The sequence below is a fragment of the Botryllus schlosseri genome, chromosome 2 (assembly GCF_051294905.1).
Source record: "Botryllus schlosseri isolate E-star chromosome 2, Bs_hap1, whole genome shotgun sequence".
Taxonomy (NCBI): Eukaryota; Metazoa; Chordata; class Ascidiacea; order Stolidobranchia; family Styelidae; genus Botryllus; species Botryllus schlosseri.
Window position 1 is genome coordinate 38,119,758 of NC_137237.1, and position 26,856 is coordinate 38,146,613.

Genomic DNA, 26,856 nt, shown 5'->3' on the forward strand with positions numbered 1-26,856 from the left:
TAGTATAAATTTTGTGATTTGTAAAAGTGTCCTCTTTTCCGTATCTCAAGATATGTTAACCCTATTGATGAGCAACAAATATAGAGCAACGATCGGGACTCTATATGCAACTATACTACATTACCGTTGAATAAACTGATTGTATTGAGTATATCTGTTACGAAGAGCTTCACTACAAAGCAACGGGACTTCTCGAGTTAAGTATTCCAGTATAGCCGAAATCCCAAGATCCGCCAGAACACGCGCATCGAGCCCGGCGAAAAGCCCACCCAAGACCAATCCACTCAAGTCCGACGCAGAACAAGCAAAGACCACAAATAACTCCGCAATTGGCGAACTGCCGCCGTACAATCCCGCCTGCGCGACAAACCACCGAGAAGACAAGCGTGACCGATCTCAATAGAAAACAATGAGCTTTTGATCCACCCTACAAGTCACTCTCTCGATGTATTCACTATTTATATTATATTATATTCGTATTGTGCTTACGAAGGCCAATGAGTGTTACTCTCCGCCTCACATTCACCGCATTGGCAGTTAGAATTCTCCGAACTTTGGAGGCATTTTCAGCAAATTTAGATTTACCTGCTAGGACTAGACCTACCTCTTATAAGCAATCAATTCTATAATAGCCTACGAAAATCTGTGGAACCATACAGCAACCACTCATCGTCATGGACATTTGCAAGGGCGATGACGACTGAAGTGAACGATAAAATGGTATGTATCTGCCTTTGTGTCATATCTCACTTGATTTGACTTTGTATAGGAAGCAACTGTGATAGTATCAAATATCACATTCGATGGTGATAGCTTGTTTTGTCTGTAATAGAATCGACCAAATACGTTGTGACATAGACCAATTCACAGTTTAACACCTTTAATTTTTCATACATCTAAAAAGAATGGTAGGAAGAGTTTGCATTCATTGATAATGAAGGTAAGCCACTGCGCCTTATCTGTCTATCAAAATTCGCTCAATAATTACAAAGCTAGTAACTAGAAACAAACAAACACGAAACCAAACACCAAATCTTTGCCACGAGCTACCAACAAAGACAGCAGATTTGCGGAGTGTTACGATTACCGAGCTATGCACTGCTTTGACGTCATATCAGTCCGATTTCAAACACCTCGCAGCCCAGGCGGAGACGCATCGTTAACCGCACACTGATAAACTTCATTCGATAGCCTACATTTCTTTGCGACGGAATAATTCATATTTTTGTGTCGTTGTGGCTCTATTAAGACTGAGATTTTTGATATGCGGTTCGCGCATGAAGCAGCTCTACCCACCCCTGGTATATACGGTATTATAAAATAGATTTCGTAGCTTTATCGTACCAAACAATTAGTGCGGAGCGGATCAACAAATTCTCTGATCCGGCTCCGGCCAAAAATGAAAAAGTCCGGTCGGGAATCCGGCCAAAACACGGTACTGTGGTTCCGTGAATTTATAAATATGACTCGTTTATTTTCGTACTGGCTTGGGGGTTACTTGCGTGTGGTTGATTGGTTAGTTGGTAGTTATTTATTTACAAACGTCATACTTATCCATAAAGATTCTGGCCTTATCAAAAAAGTACTGATCCGGCTCCGATCCGGTCCGACCATAACTGAAGAAATCCGGCCGGATATCCAATCTGGCTCCGGTCCATGCTCCGCATTACAAACAATGCACTGCTGGGTTGTAGCCAACTAGCCGGTCGTCTCAAAATTCCGTGTGGGCAGGCTATTTACGTTCACAATGCACCACAATGCCTTAGCCCAGTGCTTCCCAACCGCGTCCGCTTGGGGGAAACAGTTTTAACACGAAGTTGGATCCACGAAATGAAGAGCGGCATGAGAGTGAAAAGACGTGATTTTGAAGTTGGAAGAAGGCAAGTAACAGAATTCAAGTGAGCTGCGAGACGGGCTACAATCAGTAGGACATGCATAATGCATATGCTGACTTTGCACGTGAATATTTTGACAGATTTCTGATGCGCAATCGCATGCTGCCGAGTAGAGGTCGACCGATATTGATTTTTACAGGCCGATACCGATACCGATATATCGGCTCACTCACAAGGCCGATACCGATATCATAGGCCGATATTAATATGGAAGGAGCAGAGAACAATTTCACCAAAAATATTATATATTAGGCAAGATGGCACTTGTACATGCCACAGAAAGCTGAACAACAAACGAGAAAGCTGAAATTGAAAATAATTATTGCTTAATTTTGCACATTCGATGAAATTTGGGATAACCCAAAAAGCAAAATATGATACAGAATTGCAGATCAGTCCAGAAAAGGTAGGTTGTAATGCAGGAAGCATAGTTTCTCTGCATGCTTACCCAGCTAAACTCGACCTGCAAGAGTAAATCTGTCATATATCGCCCTTTGCGTCGTCGATTTCTTGAGATTGAGAACACGGAGCATTGAATTTCCGAAATTTTTGAATTTTTTAAATATAAAATATCGGCCGCGATATCGGCCTTCATAGGCCGATATCGATAATCGGGAAAGCTCTAAATATCGGCCTCGATAATCGGCCATGTCGATAATCGGTCGACCTCTACTGCCGAGGCTGATACTCATCCTGAAAATCAAAACACAATTTAACTGATATATATTTATTTTGTTTATTTCACCATTTGGAAAATCACCCCGGTACAAATTAAAATACAGCGGCATCACACTTTATAGGGCGCGGCAATTTTATGACGAAATAAAATGCACCAGAAATGCACTATGAAGTCAATGTAAAGGTAGATCCGTAGGGCATATATCTAATACATGAAATAACATTGTAAACTAAGAGACTTTGCACATGCATATTACATATGAAGTAACTTAACATCAATACCGTTAAAAGCAGGTATAAATAGGCAATTAAGCATGGTGAATATTGCACAGTCAACACCGATAGGGCATTATACTGGTTATATAGAGGAGGTTAAACCGACATGGAATGTGACGGCACTGAATGAATTCAACTCGCGTAAAACAGACTTCCCATAATAACCCTTGCCAGGTCAACGTCGAATATGGCCTCGCTCAAAATTTTCAACATCATTATTAATGTCAGTGTGTTAACACCTTAGTGTGACGGCAGAAGGCATATAAATTATATTCATCCAATGTTTGCCGGTGGAACTTACACTACGCGATATATATTACTATCCATTGTGCAATTAGATGACGGTGCTACGGTCGAACTACAAATAGCCATTTTTTCGAGGCAAGGATGATTGATCACAGACATTGACATTGCCTGGTCATGTCTTTTACGTCAATGGAAGCGTAGTAATACAGAAACTGGTGGAGAATACCACCAAGGATGAAGAACAGCAAAAACGTGAGCAGACCATCAATCTGGTATCGCAGAATGATGAGCAGTGTCATCGTTGTGCACATAATACCGTAGCAAATCAAGAATTTGATGACGATCGCTTTGAGTTGTAGCAGCACCTGACCTTCTCTTTCTTTTGCGGCTGGACTTTGACGCACGGTTGTATCTGACCTTTTCTTGACCAGGAAACGAACTATTGCGATGCATAAGCCGATGATCACGATAGTGGGCACCAGGGATGACCAGATAGTGCTTTTCGAGACTCCGAATCCCTCCGACAACTTTAGTGTCTGAGGAAAACTCCCTCCGACTACGAAGAGCTCAATCATCAATGCCCGAAACATCAGACATTACAGAGACTGCTCAACGAAAATGTCTTGCTAGATCACTAGGTTGAGATAGCTCGTGGCCAATCATACCATTTTACCCGTATCATTAGAGTGGCAAGCATGGTACACTTGGTAATGTGTTTTACCAAATAAATGTGATAATATGGTTAGCCTTATAGTATTGTCTACTCTCCAGTTCCAAATTGTTGTGCAGATGGCTGATTTTTATGCACTTGGCAATCATTCTTGCATGTTACCCGTCATATTACAACTTTACTAGGTGTCAACTGTGTGTGTTTTGGCTTGTAATCAATATGGTCTTCTGGTCAGAGCTATCCAAAGATATCGGGGACAAAAGTTACAACACTCCGAAAATTTATCTGTAGTAAACTCCGACTCCGCTCCGACTGGCACAAAATCGGCAAAACTCCGCTCCGAATACACTCCGACTCCGCTCCGATGCTCATCACTGGTGGGCACAAAAACACCCAATAATAATGATATCAGCGGTAATTCTTGCGTCCACATAGCAGGATTGGGGTGATTACCGCTGTCATTTCTCCGAGCACGCCAAGATCCGGGTTGATGCTCTCTGAGTGATTCGACTCCAGTAAATCTATCAGCATTTCTGATCCTTCTGTGCGTCGTTATCAGCAACTAAATAACTATACCTATTGTAATTGACTTTCGCTTTAACACCTGGCGAAGAAGCGGCGCTCAGAAAGCTCGTGTAACGAAGAAAGTTATATTCATTTACGAGTGGATGTTAAATAGGGCGTGGAAGCTACCAAGATCTTACATTTACCTATTGTAATATAGCTTCCATTAACTCCAAACCCCAACTTACTTGGCAGTAGTTCTACTTACATATCCAGCGACTGATATTGGAAAATGCAGCAATATATCGAGTTGGATGACGAGAACTTATTGCCGTAGAAAAATTGGAATTATGAATAAAATAGTATTTACGGTGACCAATTCTTCAATTATTTATTATAGTGGTGCCAGGCGCGTAGCCAGCCGAAAAATAAGTAGGGGGTTTTAAAATAATAGGGCGGGGTTTCGATATCTTTCGATTTCATATTTCATATTTTATTTCATATTTCATATTTATTGTGATAAGATATACGTATTGATAACTTATATCATTATATGCACTGCTGCACTGTGATGCTAGAAAATGTCACAAAGATCCTCGTCCAAAAAGAATGTGGATTACGAAACTATACTATCGAAGCTGGATGCACTTTCAGACAAGATGGATGATCAAAAACTACAAAATGGCCAGAAGTTCTCTGAACTCATGAAGGAAATCATAGAACTCAAAAAGAGTGCCGAATTCCTAAACGAAAAATATGAGGAGATAAAAGGTAAACTTGATACTACGAGCAAGCAACTGTCGAAGGTCGAATCGGAAAATAACTACCTGAAGAAAATTGTACACGACCTCCAAACATCCAACAGAGAGACCAATAGAGCAATAAACGATCTGGAGCAATATGGAAGAATAGAATGCATTGAATTGCAAGGAATACCCTACCACGAGAAGGAGTGTACTGAAGATCTTGTAATGTCAGTTGCCAAAAAAGTAGATGTGACAGTCACAAAGCACGATATAAGTGTTTGTCATAGACTAGCTCAACCAACTGAAGACTATCCTGATCCTATCTTGATAGTCAAATTTTGCTCGAGAAGAGTTCGTGACATGATCTACAACAGCAGATCAATACTGCACAAAACTAAAGAAAAAATATACATCAATGAGAGCCTTACGAAGACTAACCGAAAAAGATTCAATGCATGCCTAAAATTCAAAAGAGCCAACAAGTTCAAATACATATGGACAAGGCAAGGAGTATCCTACTTGAGAAAGGACGACGAAAGCCAAATTTGGACAATCAGAAGTGATGATGATCTGACAAGGCATGGCATCCCCCTAGAATGAACTGTAACCACTAATTCAGCCTTGATCAATAGATAAGAAAATGCCCGTCTTATTTCCATGTGGCTCTTGCCACAAACCATGCAAGTCAAATCAGCCTTGCATTTGCTGTGATATCTGTGACTACTGGACTCATTTGAAGTGCACCAAACTGACGACACCGCAATTCAATCTTATCGGAACTACTGATGAGTATTATTATTGCTGCCAATGCCTAAACTCGGAGTTACCATTTTCATCACTTGACAACATGCAACTAACTAGGGAATTATCTTATGTCAAAAATTTATCTAGCTCTGACCTACCTAAGGGATTCTCTAATTATTATAGTATAGAAGAATTTAATGCTCCTACTGATGATAGCCCTTATATTACTATGCTACATGCTAATGTAAGATCACTTCCTAAAAACAGTGGCTTAGTCACTTTGTTAATTTCTGAGTTTTCTAGACATCCCGACATACTTGCCATAAGTGAAACGAGATTATCTACTGTCCTTCCTTTTGACGTCCATATTGATGGATATACATTTATCAATGCAAATTCTCCCACAGTAGTGGGCGGAGTGGGGTTCTATATTAGGAACAATGTCCAATTCCATATCACTTCAGAGTTTGGCCTGAATCTTCAAGGCTGTGAAGACCTGTGGATTGAAATAACTTTGGTGAATAAAAAAAAGAGAGAAAACATCATAATAGGTGCAATCTACAGACACCCTCACCAATCGATGGCTCAATTCATAGATGCAATGGAAAATTGCTTCGAGAAGTTGACCCTACAACAAAAAACTTTTTACTTGTTGGGAGACTTCAACATAGACCTCCTTAAATCAGATAACAAATATTCTGTGGATCTGTCCAACCTAATATCATGTTTCTCGTGTCTTTCATTAATTAAAGATCCAACTAGAATAACTCATAACTCACAGACACTAATTGACCTCATATTCACCAACAATCAGGTCGAGCACCAATCCGGAATATTAAGAAGCGATATATCTGATCACTTACCAACTTTCTGTAAAATCATGAATGCTTCAGTAGGAGTGAAACACAAGCCTACACTCGTAACTATAGAAATCTCTCGGAGGACAACTTCTCGAATGAACTTTTTGATGTAATAAATGACCTTGAAGTCGAAAGTAGAACTCAAACTGATGATATAAATAATAACTTTTCATCTCTAATTAATACCATCAACTCCCTAATTGAAAAACATGCACCTCTCCGCAAAAAAACTCGCAGGGAGATGAGATACGCAAATAAACCATGGCTGACCTCTGCAATCCGAATCTCAATATAGCGACTCGACGCAAACTCTACAAGAGTCATTTTCTTTCCGGTGTAGATAGCAAAGTGGAACTGTATAAAAATTACACAAATATATTAACCAAATTGAAGAAAAAGTCGAAGAGCAACTATTACAAGGATCAATTTTATAAGAACCAAGGTGATCAAACAAAAACATGGGGGCTCTTTAATAAACTTTTTAAATCAACTGAGCAAAAAAAATTTCCAACTTAAATCAGCATAGGCAATACAACCGTAACATCTGAACTTGACATATGCAAGGCTTTCAACCAATACTTTGCAAATATTGGCAGAAACCTTGCTGACAAACATGTGCCTACCAATAACTACAAGAAATATCTCGATAAACCACAACAGAACTCTATCTTTGTCCAGCCAGTCGTTGAGAATGAAGTCATCGCGATAGTTCACTCATTTAAGAATGATACAGCCACAGGCCCAGATTGTATTCCAGTCTTTATTCTGAAAGAGATCATATATACAATATTACCTATACTCACTAAACTGATCAATAAATGCTTCGAGCTTGGGATATTCCCTGATATTTTGAAAGTAGCCAGAGTCACGCCTGTTCTGAAGAAAGGCAATCCTAAAGATCTCACACCAATTATAGACCAATCTCTATTTTGCCTATTTTTTCTAAAATTATAGAAAAATTAATACTTAAAAGGCTAACTTGCTTCGTTGAGAAATTTAGCATAATATCCAGAAAACAATTTGGTTTCAGAGAGCGTCACTCAACCCAGCATGCTGTTATAGATAGTATAAATAACATCTCTAAAAACCTTTTCAGTAATCTATCCACCATCTGCATCTTTCTAGATCTAAAAAAGGCATTTGATACAGTGGATAGATCAATACTCTTGGAGAAATTATCTCACTATGGAGTTAGGGGTAACATGTATAAGCTACTACAGTCCTATTTATGTAATAAATGGCAATTTGTTAAAAATGGTGAAGTCTCAACAGATAAGCTCGAAATTGAAATGGATGTACCTCAAGGATCAGTTCTGGGTCCTTTCCTATTTTTAATTTATATTAATGATATAGACAATGTATCGGACTTCACAATTCAACTGTTTGCAGATGATACATCTCTCATGCTGTCATCTTGTAATACGACTGACCTTGAGTATTCATGTAATGCAAATCTAATAAAAATATATGACTGGATGTGTAGCAATAGACTAACAATAAATACTTCAAAAACACACTGTATGTTCTTTGGTAAAGGTACTCCAAAAGACATAGTACTGAAGCTCAATAATGAAAGACTTACTTTCCAGACGTCTCTATCCTATCTTGGCATAATTATAGATAATAAGCTATCCTGGGGTGATCACATTAATTCAATTTGCATTAAACTATCGAAAGCCATAGGAATCTTAAGAAAAGTTCGTTTCCTATTACCACTTTCCACACGACTAACAATATATCACACACTCTTCCACTCGCACTTGACTTATGGGGTCGTATTGTGGGGTTCAGCTAAAGCCAAATACTTGAATCGGATTAAAAGCCTGCAGAATAAAGCAATTAAATTGACTTGTCTCGCCAATCGCAGAGATAGTGTAAATCCTTTATATAGTCGCTTGAACATCTTAAAAGTTGAAGATATTCACTTTTATGAAATAGGTAAGCTCATGCATGGCTACTACAATGAGAGCCTACCAGAAATCTTCCTAGACTATTTCACTCATATCACCAGTCACCATTCACACAATACCCGAGGCTCTTCTATGAATCTATTCTTACCCCGAGAACATCCTAAGACTATCAGTTTCCAAGGTCCTCGTATATGGAACTCCATTCCACCCCATATTAAAGATAAACCACTCCATATCTTTAAACAAGTGTTTCACGAATATCTTGTAGGAAAATATGAACATTCTTAATAAATGTGTCAATCAGCGTCTCTTTGCCTAGTTTGTGTTCCTGTAGCCAGTGCAATTGTTTTATCTCGTCTATTCAGGTTACCTACTGTGATCCCACTTATTTTTTCATCTGTTTCTGATACATTGCGTATATGTTATATTTTTTGCTTGCAAATGTGTTATATTATGTGATAAGTTTCATATTACAACCATCCTTTCAGGCTGTAGCTGACTTGATGATCTCCCGATCCCTTCGCTACAGCCTGGTTTTGAATTATATATACTTTCCTTTGTATTTATCTATACCATGTGTATTATCAATGTTCATGGACCGAATAAATTCTCTCTTTCTCTCTCTCACTAATATAGCATCAATTCATTATGGTTAAGTACATGCGTAAATGACGATTATACAATATCCTCGTGTTGACGATTATACGCGCATGATAAGCTTGTCGATGAGTCCGAAAGTGCTGTTAATTAGCGACTCCCTGATCTGTCGAGAACAAATAAATTACCCTCGCGTCGAACAACTAAATACGCGCGCTTATCAACGTGTCTTACGTAGCCTCGGCGACGATTTGCGCAAGTCAAAATGTCCGAGTTTTCATGGAATATGCGCTACAATGACGCCGATTTCAGGTGCTTCAAACCTGTCCTCTTTTAAAACTCAAACCTTGACGCACATCTTCCGATGGTTATGTTCAAGTATTAGCAGAAATCAATTCCGCATGTACTCACGCGTCGCACATGTTTGCGGACATTCGATGTCATTAAGTTTCGCGAAGTCACTCTTTAATCACAATCGCTAATCAGCATATACTTAACGGCACTGTATCCAAGCTATCGAGAGATAGGAGCCAAACCATGCTAGGCCTAAGACGCGATAGTTGGGCTATAGGCTAGCGATGAAGTTAGGCTAACGATGATATATTTTTCGTATTAGGCCTATTGCAGATGCGATTGTGTAGGCCAGCGATGATATAGTGCACACTACGCAAAGCAGATGCATGATTGTGCAGGCCATCGATGCTATAGTGCGCACTGCCGGCACCGGGCCTATAGTACAGACGCGATTCTTCGAGCCAGCGGCACTAGGCCTGTTGGAGACGCGATCAATCAGGCGACGATTGCCGAGCGCGTGGTAATCAATGACCTGATTGTGCAATCATCTCTGCGGGAGATCGTGTCGCGTTACATTGTGCAGTGCAAGGTGCACCGACAATCTTGCTAATTCGAAACACGCCTCTCGCTGATTGGACGCGCGCAACACTGATAATACGACTTACTGAATTGCAATCGAGTATTAGCGTCTGAACGGTCATTTCAAAAGCACGGGGTTTCGCGTTTGAGGAAGGGGTTTCGCGCTTCACATGAAACCCCCCTCTGGCTACGCGCTTGAGTGGTGCCCACCGTAAATACTATTTTATTCAAATCCAAATTTTTCGACGGCAATAACTCCGTCTCCACTGGTTAAAATTGAACCAAATTTGGTGAACATCGTTTCTTTAGAAAACCTAACACTTTCATGGGGTGAACAGAAAATTTTCAAATTTTTTGTCATTTATTTTTATATAATAAATAAAAACTTTCTTCTCTTGTAGCAATGCGGCTACTGGTTGGAATTGAACCAAATTTTGTGTGTAGGCTTAAATAAGGTAACCTAACAATTTTATCAAGTAGCCAGTACGATTTGAGGAAAAAAGTCATTTTTGAAGACCCGTAATGAACACTCATGTCGTTTTCAGTCATTCTATCAATATTAACATGACCTGATGCGAGAACTTTGTTTGTTAAAAGAGCAGTCTGTCAAGCCTAAAAATTGTACTTTTGCACAATGGAAATATATTTTCTCCTGTACCAATTGGTCATTTTACCAAGATGAAAGAGGAGTATAAAGCTATCAAGTTTGTTTCTGGAAATCTTAACTAAAATATTCATATGAGTCACAGCTCTTTTCACTTATAAAAGGATAATCTTCCGTGAAGCCAACAAAGTGGGTAGCCTATACCTAGTATCCATCTAAAACGAGAAGCTTAAATCTGGAATCTTTGATGGATTTCATATTCGAATACGGACTAAGGATTACAATTTCATATTAAGAAAGGTGGTCACTGCATAGAATCCCTTCTAGGATGTAGTAAATAAAACTTTTTGGAAGATCACAAAGCACCCAACTACAAATAGTTGGTCCGAGAATTGGTATCTGCATATGGAAACCTTGGAGCAAACATGAACATTAAATATCACTTCCTGCTCAGTCATCCTGATATATTTTCTGATAATATTGTTGATTAAGGGAATAGAAAGGGGAAAGTTTCCACCAATACATCAAAACAAGAAAAGAAAGATATCAGTGCAGATGAGACGAACATATTGTGGCAGTTACATTCCATTATGGCAGACTATTGCTAGAACCTTTCGAAAAACTGCACTAAATTGCTCGAAATCGATAATATAGTTCGGGGGTGGGCAATTATTTTTCTTCGCGGGGCAAATGAGAAGCAGAAATATGTTGGCGGGCCAAGTCAGAAATTTTACAATATCCCGCGTATTGATTTTATTTCTAAATTGGGAGCAGTGAATTGCAAGAATTGGTGCTCAGTGGATGTTTTGATATTGAGGAATGACAAAGTGACGGTTAATTACCTAAAAAAATATTTATTTGCCGTCATATTTTGAAACAATATTAAACATGATACATTTTAAAGTCTCTTTAAACCCCAATCCGCGTTTTTCTATCATTACATTAAAATAGATTTGGAATGGCGGAAACAACCCGTCGTCATCCCCCAAACGTTGGTCTTGGGCCCCCCATAGAGTTCTAAACCACGCTCCTGGGGGCTTCGCCCCCAGATCAGCCCCAATCGAGATACACGATGTACGAGATGTCTTGTATACACTAATTGGCAACGTTTATATGCCCTAATCGCACGAAGTGCAGAATTTTTCATGATTCATGATTCAATCGCTAAATAATATTGGTAATTGCATATATATTGCTATATTTTTAACCTCTCTCAGCCCACGTAGTGGCCTACTCAGTTTTACCGCTAGAGCTGAGTGAGGTACTGTCTTGGAAATATTTGGAAGGGCGCGTTACATGTTGTTATTTCGTGACCTCCCGTCTGCTCTGTGAAAAGATATTGAAATCGCCAAAGGGTACCAAACTAAAAAGACGCACCCGATTCAGGATTGATATTTCTTCACTTGCAAATATTGCCTATATGCACAATTGGACTTCGTGGTTTTCAGTCAACATAAGGGCAGTCCTTTTCGGCCAAGGTTTTCTCGGTGTCGAGCTTTCTTCCCTTTACTATAGTTAATTTGATTAGCGTTTACAATTGCAGTGCCTTCTCTGAATCCGTTGTTGGCCTAAAGTTCATTTATCTTGGTTCGTCGTGGCGCGGTATTGGCTAACGCCGAAATGCCCAATTCTAAAGACCATTGATCTCTAAATCGCGCAGAGCGCAAGAAAAATTTGAATGAAGTTGCATAAATTTTCAAAAAAATACCCTATAATTTATGTTCATTCACGAAATAATTTTGAGTGCCCGTCGAGCTCGCCACCCAATTGGGGGGTTTGGGGTGCGGGAGTTACGGTACTGAGGATAATATAGGGCTTATTGTCTTGGTAGCTGGTTTCGGAGACGTGTGCACTGCGCAGCTTGCCGAAATGTCCTCGTTGTTTAGCCAAGGTTGCAGTTATTACCAGAGGTGGTCAAAGTAGTCAAGAAATCTACTCAAGTAGAAGTAGAAGTAGCGACGAAAAAATCTACTTAAGTACGAGTAGAAGTACTTCTTCCATAAGTAACCTAAAACTACTTGAAGTCGAAGTAGAATTGACTGACTTTAAAAGTACTCAAGTAAGTAAGTAGTTATGAAAACGATCCTAATTCGTTCACATGGACTGTAAAAAGGTGCAAATTGAGCTATGCGATAGGTGACGAGCTTGATTCATATTGATGCATACCAGCAGGTATCCAATTTTCGCTAGCATAGGTATTCGTTCGCATCATGGGATGAAAATGATAGTATTGATATGGAAATGCGATGCTAATCCTCTGTTTTCTCGAACAGCACGTTTTAGAAAATAGCATGGTACGGCGCCATTCCCCATATTATAAGGCTCGTAGTTTAGTCGAAGAGCAGTACGGAGAAGTTGCATAGGATACGGTGTAAACACTTTGCGCGATTAGTAAACGTTAATAAAATATATGGCGGACCGTAAAAATGCCATATTGTGTAGCTTTATTTCCAGAAATTAAAGGCATTACTATTACACTTGCTTTTATACTTCAACATGTATGTTATCCAGACAAAAGAACCGATAATAATAATTATAACTCAAAGTATATGATACTGGGAATTGAAAGTGAAATATAAATACTACTTCTAAAAGCAGAACATGTATTTCATGTTTTAGTCCAGAGAGTTTCAAAGGTGGTATGCTAGAACAGCTCGAAAACTAAAAAAAAAGTGAGAGTCCACTTTTACAGATTTGGACACGCCATGGTCATGGTCATGTTAGATTACGACATGACAAGTAAATGCTAGATTGCGAAATATCAGTTTCAAACGTTATATACTGTGATGAATTATTTGATATGGACGAAGGGCGACAATGTGGTGTGAGCGGAACCACGCCAACCCTCTATCTAAATTATATTCCCCGATACTTTCGTAAAATCATACTGGTCACTCCGTATCCAGCACTGCGCGCGAGGTGCAACGAAAATTCCGGGCTTTACTAAACTTTTATGAAAATTAAATGTTGATACTCCGTGAAATCAGCCCCGAAATTCCTCAGGCTATCTTCCTCATTGGAAGATTGAACTACTTCTACTTGACAAACTGAAAATAGCGAAAAGTAAGTAAGTGGATCACAAAATATTACGAAGTAGAAGTAGAAGTAACGAAAATAAGATCTACTTGAGTAAGTACCAGAAGTGAAAGAAAACTACTTGAGTACTTCGAAAAAGTAGAAGTACTTCGATACTGACCACCTCTGGTTATTACCCATCTTTGAATTTCAACTTTCGGCTTTCTTTTTTCGACATCCTTTATGGGTGGTGATATATTCATAGAAATGATGAGCACTGATTCACTTGTGATACGAATTATGGATTTGGAAACACACCACGTAACAATTTGAAACACAGACCGTGTAATGCGTAATGTGAGAATGGTAACAAAGAAGCTTTGGTGACTTCTTGTGACTTTAATTCTAGCTACATAATTTGATACATTGACTTTACTTTGAATCTGGATTAGGCATGTGAGGTACGTATAAGCTGCGTAATCGCGGTATGTTAATAAAAAGGCTTGATAGTAAACGAATTTCCGGTTCAGTTTATACTTCCTATGGTTTTAGTCCACGCAGCAACATTAAAAAGTAGGTTTTATATTTTAAATTTCAAGCGACCTTTGGCGGGCCGCACAGAATCGCTACGTGGGCCGCATTTGGCCCGCGGGCCGCACTTTCCCCAGGCCTGGTCAACAAGGTGGTCATGACTCGAGTCATGACTCGACTTGAGTCAGACACGAGCCATGATTTTCTGATGACTCGTCTTGACTCGAGTATTTTTCTCGAAATACGGAAATGACTCGACGTGACTCGATTCAATCTGTGTATTGCCTCGACTTGGACTAGAGTCATTGCACATGACTCGAGCCGAGTCATATGACTCGAGACTCAGGCGGCCATGACCGAAATTTCATTGTAATTTCGAAGAATTGTGAATTACCACCCTATTGGGATTTCGTCTATCGGTACTGGTACTTGAAAATGCGACCAGAAACTGCTAAAAGTGAGGAAAATTAGTATATTATAAATTCGAACCATTCGATACCACCAAACAGAGTTATAAAATGTGGGTTGAACAAGAATCCAACTGGAAACTGAGCAGTCAACACAATGACTTGGACTCGGACTCGAGTCATAATACCATGACTCGGACTCGACCCTCTGCTTGATGACTTCGGACTCGGACTTGACTCGGTGGAGAATTGAAAATGATTCGACTTGACTCGAGTCAAAACTTGTGACTCGGAGTCTTGTGACTCGGTTACAACCCTGACTGTCAATAAGATCGGTTTTATCTTATATTACAATAAAATGTACCAACAGGTTGCACAACCTTTTATGGTCGAATGAAGGCAAACGAGTCCCCAGGTTTGGAATCACTGTCTTTGACTGAAAGCCTCCAAACGGCCGTAACGAGCTCGGGGAATATACCGTTATCTCATAATTGAGTTTACAATTAGACTTATTTCAGAAAACGATTTTTTTTACTGCATTTTCTTTTGTGCGGGTGGTGGTCCCCATATTAAAACAATATACGTTACACCAAATCGCGGCTAGCGCGAAGAAAAATTTAAACTAAGATTCATATGCTTGAAAATAATATTGTTATTGGTGATTTACGAAAACAATTTTGAGCCTTCAAAATTCCGGACATTTGAGCTTATTTTAGAATTTCCTCCCGGACGCAGTTTTTACAGTTAAATTCCGGACATCTCCGGGAAATTCCAGGCGTATGACAACCCTAATCTAGCCCATACCGCGCTAATATGAGATTTTAGTCAAAATAGGCCCATTGATTATCTCTAAAAATAGAGCCAATTTGAAAATAACTGAAGTCATATTCGTAATCAGTGCCCTTCAGAACCCCCAAAACCACTCTTACTTTGTCTGCCTAAAATTATGTGTTGACCAGTGTAATCAGCGTACGTTGAGCCCAGTAATTAAACGAGCAAGAGGCTTGGAAATGTGGACGGTTAATAGTAATTAAATGTTCATTTTTGTTCACCAATGTCATTTTTCAAAATGCTAATTGGTATTTGCGACACAAAACGACCGCTGATAATATGGTTGTGACATCACCAAAGAAAGACGTATCCGGGTCCGAGATTTCCTTTTATCACAATTATTTTTCTCACTAATCATTTCGTCTTTCAACGAGTGCCGATCCCGAGTTCAAGCAGCCGAAACAAACGTAATCGTGAATAAGTCTGATTGGTCGCCCGTATTTGGTTGTAATTGCAGAGAAAGACAGGTCTAGATCCGGAAAATGAAACCTGGAGAAAGGGCTTCGAAGGTTACAAGACGGTAACAGATGGTGGGTGTAGTTTTCTGTACGATTTTCATTCATTAGAAACTTACCTGACTTTGACAGCAAACGCCATCAGTACCGAACTACTTTTTCTTTTTGGAGTACTCGAGTGGTTTTTGCCTGCTTTCACGACTTGCTCTAGTGGTTATTTGTTTAGTAGAGTGACCATGTTATATATAAAGGAGGACGCTTTTGGTAAAACAGAAAAGTTAGTTTACCGAAATGGAAAACAGCTGATGTTGTAATATTTACTGGAAATCTTTTTGTGTTAACTAAAAAAAATAAAAAGTGATCATTCCGACTCGACTCCCGAATGACCCACTCGAACATCCGCAATACGTATTTTGCTTCATTTATTACCATTTTCAGTTGACCCTGTCCATTATCCTTGCTGTCAAAGCTCTAAGAGAGGTCGGATGTCAAAGAAGGAGGACATTTAGGCGTCCTTAAAGGACACTTTCGATTTCCTGAAAAGAGAGAAATCCTAATGGAGGGCATATGGTAACGCTAATGGTTAGTTTCACATCTATTTCAACAGTTTTGTAGGCAAAACTATATACCTATTTTTACACTTGATGTTTTGAAAAGTAGAAAATAGTTTTGGGGTCAGTTTACGTAACTTGCATCAGTGTAATCGTCATCATATGAACCACGTGAAACAGTCCTGTATGACGGTAAATGAATATAATTTCGAAGTTTAACGTGTTTAGCGGTGTGTCACTCATTTTTAGTGTTCAGAAGACGCATCTGGAAATTTCGAAATTAGCCATCTACGATTTACTGTTGAAAGTATGTGATCCCGCGATCAGATCTACTTTCGAAAACTACTTGAGTACTTTTCGGACCTTTAATTGTCTTTCTTTCCAATTACAAGTACATTTCGCGACATCAAAAACATGCTAAAACTACTGCAGATAGAATAAGTGATGCAAGTAAGTAAGTAAGTATGGTTGCAAAGGGGAGATATGGTTGAAGTGTCACAATGTTTAGCACGGAGTGCTAGAACGTGTCCAACGTGTGCGATAGCCTGCGTGGGTATACATCGAGTCCGTGGTCTACGGATAGCGTTACAAATATACTTAACTGGCAGTATAGCTCATCATCATTGGTTTATTAGCTATTTCACCTTGACCTAGGCGATGAAAGTAGGAGGCATGCACACTGAATGAAAAGTAAAAAAAGATAGTATAGAAAAAAGCAAGCGACAGAAAATGAAGCGGCCAGAAGGCGAAATCGATAGGTCAGGTCGTGGTCCGGTAATCTTGAGGATGGACTAGTACTGCTGAGACGGACGCCCCTACGAATGAATCCTTGTCTAGCAGTTCAGCAGACGACCATTGCCTTTTCCAGATATATCGTAGCCTACCGATAAATCAAACAGTAGGTTTTGTATTGCACATGAGTCTCTTTCTCTCAGTCAATATACGAAGTGCCTTTGGTTTTATACCAAGGGGAAAATAAATCACATACCGTAGTATTGTTCCATAACGGATAGGAGAGAAAGGGGGTCGGGGCTCTGCACTTGGAAACCCTGGAGGCTATTTCGGCTCCTACCATGTCCAGCGGCATATATGCACAAGGCACATCATGCACTCATGGTATGCATATTACATATGCACAGATCGTGTGTATGTAACTATGCATATCACGAGTCGGTTTTTATGCCGCGAAACATCAAAGAAAAAATACACAACGTTTTACTAATGCAAAATGGATGATGGCACTACATCAGGTAGGGCAATTTATGATAGTTTCGATCACAAAAGTGATACAAAATATTCCAAAAACTACTTTTACTTACTCTAAGACCAAGTGTTGAGATTAGGTATTTTCCGTCTAAGTCAGTGGTTCCCACCTTTTAGACACGGCTCCTTTATGATAGTGAAAAATTTCGCGCCCCCCATATCGTTATATCATCAAATCCAACCGGGATGCTAGCAACCTCAACAGATTGTTTGATGGCATGGAAGGTTATGACTGTTGATGACAGAATTAAAAAATATGAAATTCGGTCTATATATAGAGAAACGCGAGTGAATTGGAGGTAAATCGCGCAGAGCGAGAAAATTTATTCAGTTGACCGCTTCTTCGCGCGCCCCAGGTTGGGAACCACTGGTCTAAATCCTTCAAAAATATGTTAAAGTAGTCCGAAGCATAACCACTTGGTTAAGTAGTGAAAGTAGATCAAACCTACTTGAGTACTACGGAAAATCGACGTACTCCATCACCGACCACATTTGGTCTTGACATGTCTTTGAAATCGCAACTTTCCCTTGTGATTGGTTAGAAAGTTACGACTTTGCGTCTACTTCTACCTGGGTAGCAACGCTGCCTACTTTGACTACCTCTGTGTCCCAGACCCGTCATCCATGGATCCGATCGCTAACCCGTTCGCCAATATCGAAACAATACTCCCGAGATTACAAGAGAGCAAGGAAACGATCAGATTTTTGAAAGACGAATCATTCATAAACATGCTGAAGGATCTTGGACAGAATCCTCTTAATATGCAAAAGTACGCTTCTTTGTCGCTTTTGCCCCAGAATTTCAACCTTCAGCGAGTCCGCAATGCTCAGTGGTTCTGAATTATGATTCATGAATAGGTTCTTTCAATAAGTCGCTATAAGCGCGCAGTGATTTTTCTCGTGGACTAGTTAGGGTCATATTGTTTTAGTTGCGACTATATTTTGCTTGAATTTGTATTTATTTAGATAATTTGATTAATAATTGGGTCAGTTCACATGGAAGTTAGCGTGGCAGTGACGCCTACTGCTAACTACGCACGCGCACCAGGTTCAATTCCTGCCGATTGGCGAAGCGTCACATGTTTATCTGGGCTCCTCTTTCCCTGTGTCGCTCGATATTGGGGTGTAAAAAAACAGTGAAAGACCCGATTGCAACAATGCATTAAACAAACAAAGAGCACGGAAGAGCTGTCCGAAGAATGACAGAGACCAAGATCGAACAATGGTACATCTAGCACAGGGGCGGGCAACTTCTCCGGTCTGCGGGCCGGATATGGGAAAATGAAGCACTTGGCGGGCCGGATTACAGAATATATACATTATACATTATACATCATACCTCAATCGCGTATTTATCCACCTATACAAGGGATCCTTGTATTTAATGTAAACTTCAAGTTTAATGCATAGAGTCTAAAAACAGTATTTATTGAATTATTTACAGCAGCTATTGAAGTCAATCAGAGATCTGTGGTCGTTCAATATTGTCAACTAGTTTTTTGAACTCTGATTACATGTCGTATGCGGAAACCCTTACTAAAGACTGAACGCGAACATCAGTTATATTGGAACGAGGCCTTCCTCGTTAATGTTCGTGGCATTGTTGGGATCAAGTCACTACCTTCGAGTCACAAGTCATCTCGAGTCGTTGCACATTTTGACTCTAGTCAAGTCAAGTTAAGTCACTTGATTTTCAAAGGTGACTCAAGTCAAGTCAAGTCACGAGTCAAGTCAAGTCGAAATTTCAAAGTACTAGACATGAATCAAAGTCATCACCTTTTGCTAGCTGTTTTAAATACAGATGAAGTACCCATTTATTCGGAATCGACGAACGAATAAACAGTTTGTTTGTTTGTTTTGAGATATTCGTGATGTCTGTTGACTACTACGGTCATTTACACCAGACCAATATTCTTCATATTTATTCCTCAACTGCCGACTTATGGCACGGCCTACTTCTAGGCTTTGTGTTAGACACCGCTTACGTGGATTAAGTGGCGAGGAGTAATGGAATGAATAGTTGATTTTACTCGTAAAAGGCGCTGTGTCGCTCACGCATACGCAGTAGGCTACTACTCAACTACCCAAGCATAGCGGTACAGGTTAACATACGAAACCTCAGAAAGTTTAAAAACGATATATTTCAATACCCGACCCACCTACTTATCAACGATATACAATCATATACATATGAGCGATATTCGTTTGATTTAAAATATATACAAAAGGGCAGGTTGAGGTGAGCAAGTTTACGACAACGTAAGCTATTGTATAAGCTCCAATCACTGCGTTTGCGATCAATTTATTTGTGATATAACAATGGAGGTTTGGCGGTTTTATACAAGATACAGCGATTTCATCAACATCAATTACTTGATGACTTTAAATTGACTCGAAAATTTTGCTTCGACTCACGAGTCAATCTACATTTCTGACGCGTCGAGTCAGGTCAAGCAACTTTTCAAAGGTGACTCGAGTCAAGTCATACGAAAAAGGTGACTCGAGTCATCCCAACACTACTTCATGGTAGAAAATGTAAGTATATAGACCCGAACCGAGCAAGTGGTTTAATGTCCATCTTTTTCAGGTTCGCAAACTTGGATTCATTCTGTGACACATAAAATTTGTCAATACAATCACTTTAAAATTTCAATTTCAGAGTAAAAACTCTCGGCGGGCCGGACAAAATCCCTTTGCGGGCCGGATCCGGCCCGCGGGCCGTATGTTGCCCACCCCTGATCTAGCACTAGGCCGAGGTGGATGCCAGGTTGAGAGACCCCAACTGCTCGTTTCGGCATCCTCCTATCTGCTCATAACTTCGCATAGTGTCTTCTAGGGATGGTGCGAACGCCAGGAAGGTTCAGGTTCGTGTGAACGCGAACCTTTTTGAAAGGCTCTGTGTAAACTGTTAACTCGAAGTCGCGAATGTGAACCTATCACATCACGTGACGTCATATTGCTAATTTTAAACCCTGCATTTCAGGCTACACGATCCGATCGACGACTCAGACCACATTATGCCACAATGCTGATGAAGTACATGCAGACTTTTTAAACGTCACCAAATGTATCAACTAGAGTAAGCAAATGCTATCATAATCCCATAAAATCAATATCGTTCGTCGCTTTGCCTACAATTTCGAAGAGGACATGCAAGGGAATAGGGTTACCATATTTTCGTGTCATAAATTCCGGACACTCTTTAGAGCCTGCTAGCGGATTTAAAATGAGGTGTGAACATATAGGGATAGGGGGAGGGATATCAGATTTATTTACGCCTGCACCATCGAGATCCCATCAAGATAGATCCCATACGCCTGCTAGAATTTTTACACTAAACAACGATGTATTGTATATATATCAACTTCATTGACTGGTTGAACAAGCATCATTCGGGGATTACGTAGCTTACATATAGTGTATTTCGTTCTCGATGTTGTGTGATAGCGGGTCAAGCTCACAGCAGAGTTACTAAATATTTACAAACGGAATGCGGAATATTTCGTGCAAACTTTGGTTACAAAGCCAGTAAAATTTCCGAGATTGTAAAGAAGCATGCTCATGCTCATTTAGTGTTGATTTTTTTATGCTGCCAGCGCCATGCACAGAGTGGTCCGAAGTTGAAATGCAAAGAATTTCAACCAAATGAAGTTCATACACAGAACGCGAACGTGAACCTCACGTTCACACCACCCCTAGTGCTTTGTGTGTCGCATTGTATATTGTGCGAGTCTTAAACGGATAAAATATATGAGCTAACGATTACTACGATTTTATCAATATGGAATTTGTATCATCACAAAATGTTCACCATCAAATAACATATGGGTATGTCCTTCTGTCGAAGCATTCGCAGCTGAGCTGACAGTATAGCATTGTCGTATAATCAGAATGAACTTAAAAATTATGTGGTTACAATCATTTCATCCACATTAGACGTGTCAAATGAAGAATTATATTTCAGATACCTGAAAGACGACAGACTCCGTCTGATGCTCAATGCGATGCTGGGATTTGAGCTTGAGCATCCCGATCGATTGAATCTCGACGAACCGCCATCTGTAGATAATAACGAAGACACGAGGATTCCAGAAGTAACCAAGAAAGGGCAATCCGTTCATATTGCCAAAAATAAGGTAGGCCTAAAAATACAATGTTGCTTGCAGAAGTGGTCGGTAATAAGTACTTTTGTTTTTTTGCACTTTTGCCTACTTATAGAAGACCAGAAGATACTTTTATGGGTACAGAACGGTATTATAAATTTCAGCAATATATTGCCCCTGAAGAGTGTCAGCTCGAAAACTTTCGCATTTCAATATCTTTATGCTATGAATATATTACTAAAATGTATATTATGGAAGATCGAAAGCGATGTTACATCGGGCATATCAAATAGGGTTACACACAAAATTTATATTCTCGTTTTGATTGATAGTTGCAGTTATAGCACGTTATTTTTGAGCAGACATATTGGTAGAGTCTTAAGTTTTTACCTTGGTTCTACTCGCAGTATTGTGAACACGCTTTTAATCGCAGTCTACAGTGAGCTAGCTGTGATATGCTTGTATTTGCCTGACTTCAAATGTGCCGCACCATGAGGTACTCTATGTCATGGTAAATATAAGACACCAAGGCATGTGGTATGTTTGGGGTAGTACAGACTCATCAGCAAATGGGATTTTGCGGTGAGCCGTACGTCAAAGCGACACATAGCCCACCTTGATACTGTAGCTTCGACCCTCGGCAAGTTCGGTTACTACACATTAAGATACCCTCTCTTCCTTCTAATACCAGGCCAGCGAAGAGAAGAAACTGGGCATCGAATGCTTCAGCAAACAGAAATATGAAAAAGCAATCGAACATTATAACCGAGCGATGGTATACGACTCAACTGACATCACATTGTATTCAAATAAAGCCTTGGCGTACGTCAGACAGAGATTGAACCAACAGGTGCGAGAGACCTCGCTCGCCTGGTGGAAGTCTGGAGAAAGTATGGAGGGGATAGAAAAGTTGTCTCCAAGTCAGTTCAAATTATTTTATATTTTTCAGCAACATCATTGCATAACTCTGACGCAGGGGAGGGCAAATATTTTCCTCCGCGGGCCAAATGAGAAGTAGAAAGTATGTTGGCGGGCCAAGTAAAAAATTTTAGCGATATTCTCCAGAGTATTTTAATTTTATTTCTAAATTACATTGTTAATAAATGCTGCTCATTGAATGTGTTGATGTAAGGTAATGAGAAGGTGGCGGTTAATTAAAAAATATCCATTTGTAGTCATGAAAAAACATGATACATTTTCACTCTTTAAACCCCCATCCACGCTTTTTTATTAGTACACTAAAACAGTGGTTCTCAATTTTTTTAGGCACGCCCCCTTCATGATAGTGAAAAATAGCGCGCCCAAACCAACCGCTATCATGGCATCACAACATATTAAAAATAGCAACCAGAATGCTAGCGATCTCGACGGATTGTTTGATGGCATGGAAGGTTATGGTTGTTCGTGAGAGAAATCGATAATATCGAGGTCGAACAATACACAGAGCAATAACTATACTATAAGCTGGGGGTAAATCGCGCCGAGCGCGAAATCAATTTTCGTATAACTTTGGCTTCGCGTCTCCTTTCAGATGCTTTCACGCCACCAGTTCGAGAACCACTGCACTGAGATGTTTATATGATAGCACAAAGCTTATTGTCTTGTTCGCTGCATTCCGAGCAGTGTGCAGCTGAAATAGCCTTGATGTTGAGCGAAGCTTTCAGTTTTTATGAAATTCGCCCTCCCTTGACCGAGTGTTTCGTGTTTTCGTGATAATTATAATCCTGAATCTCGGCGACATGCTCGGCCAAAACTAAAAGCACTGGTTTATCCCTAACTCCAGTATACGAATATTTAGTGCTCTAACCCTTTTTTTAATTTCAGCTTTCGGCTTTCTCTTTATGACATGCCCGTTCATCTTTTATGGTTGATAGATATGATGAGCCATATAGTAATCACGAGCACTGATTGACATGTTTTACGAATTACGGATTTGGAAACACCTCACGTAACTATTTGAAACACAGACCGTATAATGCGTAATGGGACAATGTCGACAAAGAAGGTTTGACCTAAACTATATGTAAAGAGTGAGTTATTGTGAATTTACTGATACTGTGCCATATTGCCATTATTTTGAATCTGGATTACGCATGCGAGGTACGTAGGCAGCGTAATCGTGCTATATTAATGAGCCGGCTTCAAAGTAAACGAATTCCAGTTTAGTTTATACAGCATATATGATTGTATATTAGTCCACGCATCAACATTCAAATAGCAGGTTTAATGTTATGAATTCCAAGCAACCTTTTGCGGGCCGCACTTTGCCCAGGACTGTTCTAACGCATTAAACCTGGTTTATATCGTACTTTTAAGTGTCTCATGCAATAAACAGCGCAGAAACCTCGCACTTAACTGTACATTCAGTTCGGTTTAATAGCAATTTTTATCAGTTTGATACACCACAAAAAAATGCGATACGATGAAAAAGATAGGAAGGTGTCGAAACGACTTGGAGTAGCCTAGTCTTAGGAATCAGACACCCACCTTGGCAAGATATTTGGACCTTGCCTCTCATGATAAATTCTATTGACGAATGTATGTCAAACAAACGTAAAGTGGTTAAAGTATCTCACTACGTACACTTGTCCTGAGAGACAATGCGCCAAAGGACCACTGCTGATGTAACGAATCGTGTGATATTTATGCAGAGCATATCGACGGATTTGTCAAACTTACCTGGATGAAGGAGATTTGACGAAAGCGTTGGAAAATATTGAACTCGCTCAAAATATCAGCAATTCGGCGGAAGGGAGGGAGCTGATCAAACAATGTCATGCAAAGATCCAGAATTCCAATTGAGTTATTGTTTTAGCGATAGAAACATTCCACATTGTGTCAAGATATATCTACATTTTGTAAGCGGCGTTTATTACCAAAGTTCAGCTTTTTATTCAACGAATAACCAACAAGTATGCCTGTGAAACATGTGGCATCGCTGTCATAGCAAGACGTGCGATTGCTCTATACTTTATTTAAGAATGTGGTAGTGCGGAAACTTTCTTGACTGCATCTTGAAAAGCTTTTCTCCAAACGTCGTCTCTATACCTATAGTCTATAGATCAGGGGTCACCAACCTTTTTGCAACCAAGAGCCACTTCTTGGGTACTGATTGAGGCGACGAGCTACCGTTTACTCCCGCCGTTTACCCGTATCAGACTGAATTTCCACTTTGATATTCATATCACTGGGCAGGAATCACATCTCGTTTCTACTATAGCTAGCCATTAAGATTATTTAAGAAATCATGAATTAATTCGCACTATGTTTGTATAAACTATACAACAACAACAAAAGTCAACTCAAATTTTAAAATAAATCAGGTCACACTCTAGACTGGACATCATGTTATCAGTTTCTATATCATTCAGTGGGAAGCCTGGCATTGCATGCTATTAACTAGTGCGATGTACTCTGGTATGTAATTGGATAGTGCAACTCTGAGTGAGTGTTCCAGATGTGAATTAGTGAGGCGTGTTCTGTGTTTGTTTTTAAATAAGTTCATGTCCGAAAAGGCTGATTCACAACGATAAACTGAATCAAACACGCTTTCAACCTTTATAGCTGCTGCGCATACACCACTGTAGTAACAAGGCACCAAAAGTTTGCTGGAGCCCGCTGGGCTTTGAGGTGGAGGTCATTTTGCAGTGTTACAATTTCAATCTCTAACTGTTCAGCATCCAGACATGACAGATTTCATTATACCGTACAGCAGGAACGATTACAGAAAGTTAGAAACATGGTACCAAACTGCGTTGAGTGTAAGAGAAGTTGTGTCAAAAGATGCATTACGTAATGGGCATGAATATATTGGAAATCCGCTAGTACGTCACGGCTATCTGTTACCGAATAGTAATCTTGTTTAATACTTTGGCATTGTCCTTGGCGTCGAGCTACCATAGCGGAACCCCCGGCCATTTCAAGAAGACCGTGGATGGCATTCCGTCATGTCGCCTGTATAGGTAGTGCGCCGTATCCCACGTATTCGATATCTTGTGATTCTTGTTATGTTCATGTCTACCAAACCTAATATCACGCAGCAGGTCACATCCGTCAATTTCTGCTCAGTGCCGCTCCTCTCCTTCGACATCGATCAACTATATCGTCGCGTATGAAACCAGCTCTGGATCAACTCCAGCATCAACGGCATTCCGTTGCCGACACAGTGGGACACTGGTGCACCCTCCGCCATGGTGGGATTGACTGGGTACAAAATTTTGGGCTCTCCGAAACTCTCAGCATACCATTGCTCTTTCGTAGCGAACGGTGACAAGCCTTTGAAAGTGAAAGGTATTTGCACTGTAACCGTGCAGGTGGGTTCCGAAGTTCGAGTTGGCTTAAAGGAGCACTGCACTCAAAAAATGATGTGGTCTCAAATTGAAGGGCAAAACGAAAAAATATTTTTGGCCGCAGCCGTTTTCTTCAGAACGCCACCGTAATGGAGCTGCAATTTATTGAAATTTCCAGAAACACATCCGGCTGCAGCTGTCGCGGCTCCGGGTCATTTCTTAACCCGTTACATGGCACGATGACTTCATCGTCGCACTTGCTCGGCGCGATTAGGCAGTCACGCAGAGGACGAACTTTAGATAGTTGTCAGTCGATGTTGTGAAGGACTCATGTCTTGCACACCAAGGCGGCGCTCAACGTACGGTGTTAGAAGTCAGGATTTGTGTCTGAAGCTTGTCATGACTCTATAGTCTATAGTATTTGCCAGTTAACTGATACTGAGATGCCATTACAGTTGTATATTGATGCAAAGCTATATTGATACAGCTGTCATTTTCAAGATGTAATAATGATGCACAGTACACAACCTTCGGAGTAGAGGTCTTGTGGAAGAGACAGACACTGGATATTTTGCATCATTTACCCATGGCATAGCAACTATTTTGATACGGTCCAGTTTACTTGTTCAAGACACAGATGTATAGATGGTCAACACGAAAATATCATTGTTTCATTGTCATCAAAGTTCCAATATTGTTGTGGAAATTTTTATCGTTACATTGTTTTTCTCATTTTCACTAACGAATCTTCTGTCTCCATCAGTTCATTCATGCAATTCCTTTGACACGTAGATAACGTAAAATTTGT

General features: G+C 39.9%; 1 protein-coding gene and 1 long non-coding RNA gene across 2 annotated transcripts; one reads left to right on the top strand and one right to left on the bottom strand.

The window, feature by feature from the left end:
• The first annotated feature begins 616 nt into the window (after positions 1–616).
• LOC145434574 (uncharacterized) lies at positions 617–25,756 on the top strand. The gene is made up of 6 exons (XM_080311914.1): positions 617–720; positions 15,845–15,917; positions 18,270–18,426; positions 21,621–21,792; positions 22,451–22,679; positions 24,411–25,756. Exons 1-6 carry the CDS (start codon positions 694–696, stop codon positions 24,455–24,457), a joined length of 705 nt encoding a protein of 234 aa, XP_080168040.1. The 5' UTR covers positions 617–693; the 3' UTR covers positions 24,458–25,756.
• Positions 6,980–10,039, bottom strand: LOC145434575 (uncharacterized). Its single transcript, XR_013913469.1, has 2 exons — positions 8,678–10,039; positions 6,980–7,384 (listed from the first exon to the last, which is right to left on the bottom strand). It is a non-coding gene; the product is annotated as an uncharacterized LOC145434575 (long non-coding RNA).
• Positions 25,757–26,856: the final 1,100 nt, after the last annotated feature.

Bases quoted from the DNA above. Each gene is read 5' to 3' on its own strand.
- LOC145434574 (XM_080311914.1), top strand. From the start codon at position 694: ATGACGACTGAAGTGAACGATAAAATG. The intron at 21,793-22,450 runs GTAGGCCTAAAA...TTCTAATACCAG, and splicing joins TTCATATTGCCAAAAATAAG to GCCAGCGAAGAGAAGAAACT. The intron at 22,680-24,410 runs GTCAGTTCAAAT...ATATTTATGCAG, and splicing joins GATAGAAAAGTTGTCTCCAA to AGCATATCGACGGATTTGTC.